The 10491-nt window shown below is 45.1% G+C and overlaps 1 protein-coding gene across 1 annotated transcript in view; it reads left to right on the top strand.

The window, feature by feature from the left end:
- The first annotated feature begins 1712 nt into the window (after positions 1-1712).
- Positions 1713-10491, top strand: part of CGAS (cyclic GMP-AMP synthase) — a 31499-nt gene continuing 22720 nt past the window's right edge. Inside the window, exons 1-2 of the mRNA XM_030199039.1 lie at positions 1713-2329; positions 2434-2693. Of these exons, the coding sequence (XP_030054899.1) occupies positions 1717-2329; positions 2434-2693 (873 nt within the window). The 5' untranslated portion in view covers positions 1713-1716. The remainder of the gene's footprint in view (positions 2330-2433; positions 2694-10491) is intronic.

Below are 10491 nucleotides of genomic sequence, written 5' to 3'. Positions count from 1 at the left end.
ACTCAAGAAAAATGTCAGGAAGTATTTTTTCACAGAGAGAGTGGTGGATGCTTGGAATGCCCTCCCACGGGAGGTGGTGATGAAAACGGTAACGGAATTCAAAAATGCGTGGGATAAACATAAAGGAATCCTGTTCTGAAGGCATGGATCCTCAGAAGCTTAGCCAAGATTGGGTGGCAGAGCCGGTGGGGGGAGGCGGGGCTGGTGGTTGGGAGGTGGGCCTTGTTCTGGGCAGACTTCTATGGTCTGTGCCCTGAAAATAGCAGAAACAAATCAAGGTCAGGTATACACAAAGTATTAAATAGTAGATGACGGCAGAAAAAGACCTGTACGGTCCATCCAGTCTGCCCAACAAGATAAACTCATATGTGCTACTTTTTGTGTATACCCTACCTTGATTTGTACCTGTCCTCTTCAGGGCACAGACCGTATAAGTCTGCCCAGCACTATCCCCGCCTCCCACCACTGGCTCTGGCACAGACCATATAAGTCTGCCAGCACTATCCCCGCCTCCAAACCACCAGTCCCACCTCCCACCACCGGCTAGGGATAGGAAAAAGTAGGAAGTCCACAAGATCACTAGAGGGGTTGAAGTCCAGGAGTCAGTGAGGCAAGACAGGATATTTAGGGTAAGCTTGCCCAAATAGGTCTTGAGAGACTTCCTGAAAGTCAAATGATCTTGAACCGTTTTTACTGATTTAGGTAATGCATTCCACAAATGAGGACTGACATAGGAAAAGGTGGAAGCATATGTGGTTTTATACTTGAGTCCAGAACACGCAGGGTAATGGAGGTTTAAGTAAGAACGAGCAGTTCTAAGTGAATTTCTTGGTGGTAGGTTGACAAGGGCATCCATATATGTTGGGGCTGCTCCATAGAGGATCTTATGTACTAGGGTACAAATTTTAAAAGTTATACGCTCCTGTACAGGAAGCCAGTGTAGCTTCTCACGAAGTGGTCTGGAACAGGTGAACGTTGACGCTCCATAGATGAGTCGAGCTGCTGTGTTTTGGGCAGTTTGTAGCTTTTTGAGGATTCCTTCATAAGCACAAGTGTGGCATTCTCCATAAAATTAGATGGCACTGATAAAAAAATTCAAACATAATCAAACTGACTTCAGTCATGCCAAGCTCCTACTCAAGGTAAGTTGGATTGGTGCTAATCCATTATTAATTACTATATCTTAATGTGGTGAAATGCTTTAGGATCCAACATGCAGAACGTGTCTGTAAATGTAAAATGAAATCTCACCCCAAATGTATGCACACTTCTTTTCCCCATGCTAGAATTGTTTCCGCTTTTGTCCTTGCATATTTATCATGAATTAAGTCCAGCACTACTGACAACATTTTTCATGAACTGCTGTCTGTTTCCTAGTACATTTTAGGAATGTGAACATACGAGTTTAAATTGTTGGGCAGACTACATGGACCGTGCAGGTCATTGTCTGCCGTCATCTACTATGTTACTATGAAAGGACCCCTTAGCTTTCTGATGCTATGCGTTATACAAACGCATCTTCTGGAGGAGATACTAACGCTGAGAGAACATTGCCATTGTGCTCACGCTCAGGGGCCCAGCTTCGCAAAATAACTTGTCGAGAAAAGTTTCGCTTTCCCTTCAAGGAAGTTGTGGGCGGAGAAGTGCAAGGGACGGGCGAGCTCATAGGGACGCCCGGTCGGCTTCTTCTGTCTCGGTAGAGCGCAGAAATCCAGGATGGGGGACAGGGCGCGGGGCAAGGGAAGGGGGGAAACGGGCACTGCCGGCAGGACTCAATCGCCAAAGCCAAAGGGACGGGGGAAAGCAGGCACTACAGACACGACTCAGTCACCGGAGACAACGGGGAGAGCGAGCACCGCCGATAGGACTCGGTCAGCTGAGCCGGCGGGAAGAGGGCGAGCAGCGGGCACCGCAGGCAGGACTTTGACACCGGTGCCGGGGGGAACGAAAGGCAGAGGGAGAGCGGTGGCGGCAGCGGGCAGAGACATTGCGGACCACCAGGCTCAATTATCAGAGGCGGGAAGGAGAGGGAAAGGCAGAGAGGCGGCTGCGGGCGGGACTCCCTCACAGGAGCCGAAGCAAGAGAGAAGGAAAGCGGAGGCCACCGCTGGAAGGAAAAGCAGTGGGAGAGCGGGGGCGGAAGGAGACATAGGAACTGCGAGAAGCAAAGCGATCACGCGCAAGGCTCCGGCTCAGTCACTGGAGCTGGAGAAAGGGAAGGCGGCGGGAAACCGGGACACTGCGGGCGGGGACGGGGCTCAGTGTCAGCAGCGCCAGCCGGCGGCGAGAAAGAAGACCGGAAGGAGCTGCGCAGCCACGCCGGCACTGGGTGAGTGGGAAGATGCGGGACGACGGGTCACCTGTCTTGGCAAAAGGTAAAACACGGATACAGCGGATCTGGCTTTTACACCGTCCCCCTCTCTCTCGCCCTAGGTGCAGATGCAGCCGCTGAGGAGAGGGCGGCGGACGGCGGAGGAGCCCAGGGTGCTGCCGCGGGGAAAGGCAAGAGGGTTGAACGCAGCGGGACCCTGCGGGAACTGGCAGAAAGCCTGCGCCTTCGCGGAAAGGAAATCAGCAGCGCTTCAAAACCCGTCAATGATGTTGTGGACACGCTGGTGAAAGCGATCAAGAAACACGAACCATTCCGCGACATAGAGAGACTGGCTACCGGCAGTTACTACGAAGGCGTAAAGGTCAGTGTTAGTCGAGGAGGAACAAGCATGTTTAACTTAAAAAAACAACAACCCCAAAACAAGCATACCAGTTAGAAAAACCGAGCTTGGTTTTGTTTTTTACATGCTGTGAAATTTAATCTTAGGCTAAAGCACTCTTTTCAACGTTAAACATGTATGTAGGAACATAACATCACTCAAGTTCATCGATTGATTGCATGTTCTTAAAGAGCATGCACTATTTGCATACTCTCCTATCGGTACACACTTGAGTTGTCATCATTTGTAATACATTTCGTTTGCCTTCCCAAATCTCTCCATTCTTCTAAAAGCTTTTCTAGTATGAAAACTTACAAATATGTTACTGCCGTCAAGAAGCTCCTACTGTCTATTAGACATTATTTTAAGTAAAGTCAGTGGCATTCCTAGGGGGGCTGACACCCGGGGCGGATCGCCGATGCAGTGCGACACCCCCCCCCCCCGGCAAAAGGAACCCCCTCCCCCCCTCCGGTGCACGCCGCTGGGGGGGGGGGGGGTGATGCTGCGCCTGCCTGCCCGCCCGCCCTTCGTTCGTTTTATGCTCCCTCTGCTCTGAAACAGGAAGTAACCTGTTCCGGGGCAGAGGGAGCATGAAACGAAGGACAGGCGTGCGCGCGGCACCCCCTCAGCGGCGTGCACCCGGGGCGGACCGCCCCCACCGCCCCCCCTTGGTACCCCACTGAGTAAAGTGGTGTAGCTGTGTCAGTCCACTTTTAAAAGTAATAAATAGAAATAAATCAAAACATAGAAAAGAAAAGATGATGATGCCTTTTTTATTGGACTAACTTAATACATCTTTTGATTAGCTTTTCGAAGGTAACCCAGATTTGTGACCTGAAGAAAAAGTTACCTTCGAAAGCTTATCAAAAGATGAATTAAGTTAGTCCAATAAAAAAGGTATGATCTTATTTTATTTTCTATGTTTTGATTTATTTTTATTTATTAACATTATTTGAACAAATTTTAAAACATGACTTGACAAGAATTTCACAAGCCAGAAATCCGGACAAATGGGCAGGCTGGCCAAAACCAGTCCGGACACCCGGACATGTCCTCAAAAAGAGGACATGTCCGGGTAAATTCGGACGTATGGTAACCCTAGTAGGGGAGAATGGAGAGTTGTTGGACATGGATGGATGGAGGGGAGGGAAGTCAGGAAGGAGATGCACATGGATGGAGTGGAGGGCAGGGAAGAGAGGAGAGATGTTGGACAAGGATGGAGGGAAGGAAAGACAAAGGAAGGAGATGCACACGGATGGAGGGGAAGGGAGAGAGGAGAAATGCTTGACATGGATGGGGGGGGGGGGGGGAGACAGGAAGTAGATGCACATGGATGGAGGGGAGGGAGTAAGAAGAAATGCTGGATATGGATGGAGGAAAAATTGCTGAATTTAAGGGCTGGATTGGAACACTTTGAGGGCTGATGTTGAAACTGGAGAAAGGATAGGGACAGGGATACAGATGGTAGACGGGACGCATAAGGACACAGAAGGATGGTGGACATGGTGAGAGAAAAATATCAAATGGAAAGAAGACACTGCATAAAACAGAAGACACTGGGACCAAAGCTAATAGAAAAACTAAATGCTCAGACAGCAAAGGTAGAAAACATTTTTTATTCAGAATTTATTAATTGGAATGTGTCAGCTTTTGGAAATGTGCATCTGTGATATTTTGCATGTAAGTTTCAATTTTTCTAGTATTGCTGCATGCTGAGTCTGACTTCTTGAGGTAACTTTCCAGTTCAGTATTTTGCCTTCATATCTGTTGTGCCATGTGTTTTTCATGTGTGAGCAAGATGCAGTATTCTGCTAGCTTGTAGTATTTGCAGCCCTTTTTTTTGTTGTTGTTGTTTCAGTAGGTTGTGTACTGGTGGTTTAGAGCCCGGTGTAATTATAGTGCTGCCTTTCCACGCATAAGGTTGTAGCTCGTCCTGTCCTTGGAATTAGTGCTGTTATGGTTTGGTAAGGTTATGAGTGTGTTTTTGCACAAGTTTGTGTATAGTGTTTTGCAGTGGAGAGATTGTGTGTTGGCCTTACTGAGGTGGCACCAAAACATCAGAAAGGGTGTAGAGCCTAAATCATGACACACTACCTCTTGAAGGATCTACATATGGTCGTTAATAAAAGGAGCTCATTGTGAACACTATCCACCGTAAAAGGGTGTTTTGTTGCTCTACATGAGAATTGTGATATTATGATCCCTTGTTTCATATTGTTGACGGTCTGCATTTTCCATATGGGTGGTATATTGGTGTATTAGGGTCTGCCCAGTGTAATATGTATGGTACAGTAAGGTTCTGAGTGTGTTTTTGCACAAAGTTGTGCATAGTGTTTTGCAGTTGAGCGATTGTGGTTAGTATATGCTTTGAGCAACCACTTTATTCTTTGGCATATAATACATATCTAATATCTAAATTCAATAAAAGGTGTTGTGACTATTTTATTTTCACTTATTTTTTTTTCTGTGTGTTGTCAGACAATTATAGATGTAAGCTCCGCCCTTGGCCACCATCTAACCCCGCCCCCTATAGCCTTCTCAAACAGTTGGGCCACCGACCGCCTATGGGAGAGGAAGACATGGCTACTTACTCATTTGCTGCCAGACTCCTTTGGCTGCTGCTGCTCTCTGCCTGTCACTTCATTCACATTGACTCTGGATTTCACATTTCACCAGTCCATGGAACCCCCTTGTAATTGACAGACACAAACACACACACACACAGTACCACAGAAACACACACATTCCCCCGCAAAAACCCTGACCGCCCTACCCTCTCTCACACACAAGACACACTCTCTCTCTCACACACACACAAACAAACTGTGTGACACACATGATCTTTCACTCTCACACACAGACACACAACCACCGCTCCCTCCACCCCAAAACCCCAATAAAAAAACCCCACAAACATACACTGATGCGCAACATGCACACTCACTCACTGTCTCTATATATATCACCCTTTCAACAATAAGCACACTCAAAGCCAAGCATCACTTCAATACACAACTGTGAGACACACACACAATATCACAAAAACACAGACACTCACCCCCAAACTCCGAATCCACCCCACCCTCAGTCACTTACACACACACACACAAACTGTCTCTGTGACACAGACACACACAATGTAGCTCTGTGACACACATGATCTTTCACACGCCCCCCTCCCCCCCAAAACCACAGAAGATGCACAAGGATCGATGCACACTCAATCTCTTTCTCACTCTATATAATCCCTACAATAATAACCACCCTCAAAGCCACACACCACTTCATCCCACTTTGCCAGCACGGGACATCCCCCAACCCCCCCCCCCCCCAAAAAAAAAAAAAAAAAAACCCCAACATTTAAAACAAAAAAAAAAACCAGACTACAACACCACACTAATACAAGCCAGCAACAACATGACCAACCTCCTCCCAAAACCAACAAACGCTGATCCCCCTCTAAGCCCCCTGCCACACCCTCTCAGATCAACTTCCACAACCCACCCTCCCCTACCAGCCATTGTGGGACATACACACAATACCACAAAAACACAGACACTAGCAACCAACCTCCCAGTCCACTGTGACACATAGACACACTCTCTGTGTCACACACACAGTGAAGCAGAGTTACAGATCGCAAAACATGCCCCCTCCCCAACATATGCCCCCCATCCCCAGGCCTACCAAAATAACAAGACACCTGCAACTCTAAGACAAAAACAGTAATACACAACAGCCAACCCCTCCAAGATCACCAGACGTCCCCCCACCCCAACATTGTTACACGATACTCGCCCCGCACTCCAACTTTGCCCCACCCTCTTTCACTTCCCTACACACACACACACAATCTATCTTTCAGACACATCTTTGTCTCTCACACACACAACCACAACTCCCCCCAACCCCCCCCCCCCCAAAAAAAAAAAACACTCGCACACTGATGCACAACATGGAGAGATGGACACTCACTCTCTCCCCCACCACACACTCACAGTTCACCACCCCCGCCCCCTATTTCCCCCCCCCCCCACGACATTCTGAGACAGAAACACAAAATCACACAAACGCAGAAACTCACACCCAACCTCCCAGTCAACACAACACTCTCACTTTCACACACACACAAACTATCACTGTGACACACAGCCACACTCTCTGTCACACACACAGTGATGCCGCCTCACACATCACCACACACACTAAGCAAACATCATCTCTCTCTCACACATACTCCTTCCCATGCATCACTCTCTCACACACACAAAAACACTTCATGTAACTGCCAAACTTAATGTCTCCTAACAGAGTCCAAAAAAAAAAAAAAGGCAATACATGACAATAACACTGCCCATTTCATTTCTAGCAAAACACTGGACACACAGAAAACAGCAACTGTGCCACCAAACGTACAAGAAATATTACAAATGTAAACAACAAATAGGATACAAATAAAACTGTTCCACAAACTGCTTTGTAACTTCCTTTTACTACATTGTACAAATACAATAACAAAACAACCAACACTACAAAAAAACAAAAATTAAAAAATGATATTGCACATAATACAAAAATGTCAATTATTCATTACCAACACAACACAATTATCCTAAAAATCCCTTTCAAAACATTCATTGCAGAAAACAAATACCTTGCTAGCGCCCATTTCATTGCTCTCAGAAACGGGCCTTTTTTTACTAGTAAATAAATAAAATACTCCCTCAGTAATTATGGATGCAACAGAATAGGCATAGTATTTGTGTACAAAATCAGGAGTTGAGATAACAAAATACACAGTTATGTGAATATAAACCAAGTAATCTGTGGAAGGAAATGTACCTTTTGGGGGAATGTACTTTTTGGGGAATGGAAGTGCACTTTCTTCTACTAGTCACTGTTGAAACCAAACAGCCTAAAAAACAAAACAAAAAAGGGGCTGAAAAACAACATAAAAATTGCTCCCAAGGTAAAATAATTATTTCCTTGTCACTTGCAGCAGATGAATCCAGGAACTAGTGGGTTAAGTCCGCCTACCAGCAGGTGGAGATAGAGATAAACAAACTAAAGGCAGTGATGCCAGATGGCCAGCTCCTTCCTCAGTTAGTATGTCTGTATCTCAGCAGGTGGTGGACGGCTTTTTCTCCTGCTCCTGGGCCGGTGCTAGAGCTTGTCTCAGTTGGCTACGTTCTGTCATGGATTCGATTTCGGAGTCTGATATGCCGGGAACTCCTCAGATGTTGCTGATGGATATTGTGCTGGCGTACTTGGCGGATGCCTTGTATGATTTGGTCCATGCTTCGGCCAAACTCATGGCCTTGACCATTTCCTCTCGGCGTCTTCTGTGGCTCCGTCATTGGGCCGCAGATATGGCCACTAAGCAGCGCCTCATTAAGTTGCCTTTCCGAGGGAAATTGCTTTTTGGGGAAGACCTAGAAAAGATTGTTAAAGATTTGGGGGATTCCAAATCTCAGCGTCTTCTGGAGGATAGACCCAAGTCTACTTCCAGGCAGGGAGCCTCGAGGTCACGTTTCAGAGAGATGCGACGGTATCGCCCGGGGCAGTCCAACGCAGCATTGCAGCGTTCTTCCTTTCGCAACAAGAAGCGTCTGGCTGGACTCCCCTCTCATCGGGGGGCTCCTTCTCGGGCCTCCCAATCATGGGGCGCAGGTCCACTTAGGAGGAGAGCAGATCGGTGGTCGGCTTTCTCTGTTTCTTCCAGAGTGGGCCAGAATTACTTCGGACCAGTGGGTCCTCGATGTGGTGCGAGAAGGTTACAGGCTGTTAGGGCTATTACGCTTGGAGAAGAGATGGTTGAGGAGGGATATGATAAAGGCTAAGAAAGCAAATATAATGTTAGGTATTATTAGGAAAAGAATGGAAAACAAAAATGAGGACATTTATAATGCCTTTGTATTGCTCCATGGTGTGACTGCATCTCGGATATTGTGTTCAGTTCTGGTCACCGTATCTCTTCAGCTTGGAGAAAAAACAGCTGAGGGGAGATACATTAGAGGTCTATAAAATAATGATTGGAGTGGAATGGGTAGATGTGAATCTCTTGTTTACTCTGTCCAACAATGCTAGGACTAGGGGGTATGCAATGAAGCTACAAATAGTAAATTTAAAATGAATTGGAGAAAATATTTCTTCAATGTGTAATTAAACTCTGGAATTCGTTGCCAGAGAATGTAATAAAAGTGGTTAGCTTAGCGGGGTTTGGATGGCTTCCTAAAGAAAAATTCCATAGACCATTATTAAAATGGACTTGGGGAAAATCAACTGCGTATTTCTAGGATAAGCAGCATAAAATGTATTGTACTGTTTTGGGATCTTGCCAGGTACTTGTAACCTGGATTGGCCACTGTTGGAAACAGGATGCTGGGCTTGATGGATCTTCAGTCTGTCTCAGTATGGCAGTACTTATGCTAAGTGGGGTACAGCAGGTGGATGTGAATTGACTGTTTACTCTTTCAAAAAGTACAAAGACATGACATTATATGGTAATACTTTTGCAACAAATAGTTAAGCTCTGGAACTCATTGCTGGAAGATGTGGTAGCAGCAGTTAGCTGTCTGAGTTTCAAAAAGGTTTGAACAATTTCCTGGAGGAAGAATCCATAAATTGCTATTAGGGTAGACACAGGGAAAGCCACTAGTTATCTCTGAGGTCAGTAGCATGGATTGTTGCTACTCTTTGGAATTCTGCCAGGTACTTGTGGTCTGTATTGGCCACTGTTGGAAGCAGGATACTGAGCTAGATGGTCTGACCCAGTATAGCTATTCTTACATTCTCATGTTTCTGATCTACTGGTCCTAACATAATTACTCCCTATTAAAACAGGAAATGTAGTTATTTACATACAAAGACCACGATATTATCATGATATGTAAAGGATCCAATCTATTAAAAAAAAACCCCAAACAAACAGCAGAACAGAATAAAATGAATACAATCATAAAAAAGCAAAGGTGTATTATGGACTTATAGCAAGGGTTCAATTTAAATTTTGCATTATGGCATTTTAAATTTTGGCAGGGAGGCTCCTTTATATGTGATGAACTTAATAACACTATTCCATGGTGTTAATTCAAAATAAAACACTCAAAATCAGTTTGTATTTTGTTTCCCAGTAGTGACTAAATTAAAATTAGTCAAACATCTTTTTTTTTATCTATACAATACCAGATGGTTGATATCTGGAACTTGCTTCCTTTTTCTCTAAGATCTTGTAAACACTATTTATGCTTCTTAGGAAAAATCTGAAAGCGTACTTTTTTAATAAATTTGGTGTTTCGAATTCTGATCCAAACTGTTATCTTTATTGTTTTTTCCATAATTTCATAGGGTATAATATTCTGGCTATGGGCCCTGTTTACTAAGCCACGGTATAGAAGCGCGTTAGCATTTTTAGTGTGGTCTAACAATGTAGATGCCCATAATATTCCTATGGGCGTCTATATGCTTAGTGCACGCTAAAAATGCTAGTGCACCTTAGTAAACAGGACATTGTTGTTATTACTGATTGGTCATTGTTGTGATTCCCAAACATATTGGCTCGTTTTTTTATTAATGGAATCCTCCCTGAACTGTAAAGGTAGTGGTGGAATAGACGACTTGAAGTGTATTTTCAAAGCACTTACACTTACAAAGCTTTGTAAGTCTAAGTGCGTTGAAAATGAGTCCCATAGTATAATATGACATAAACTGACCAATCAAAAGCTTGGGGGGAGGGGGGGACCTTTGCCTTTTTTTTCCTGCAAAGTAGCTTGTCAGATTC

Source organism: Microcaecilia unicolor, chromosome 3 (assembly GCF_901765095.1).
Source record: "Microcaecilia unicolor chromosome 3, aMicUni1.1, whole genome shotgun sequence".
Taxonomy (NCBI): Eukaryota; Metazoa; Chordata; class Amphibia; order Gymnophiona; family Siphonopidae; genus Microcaecilia; species Microcaecilia unicolor.
Note: the sequence above shows the minus strand (reverse complement) of the source record. Positions and strands in the feature narration are given on the sequence as shown.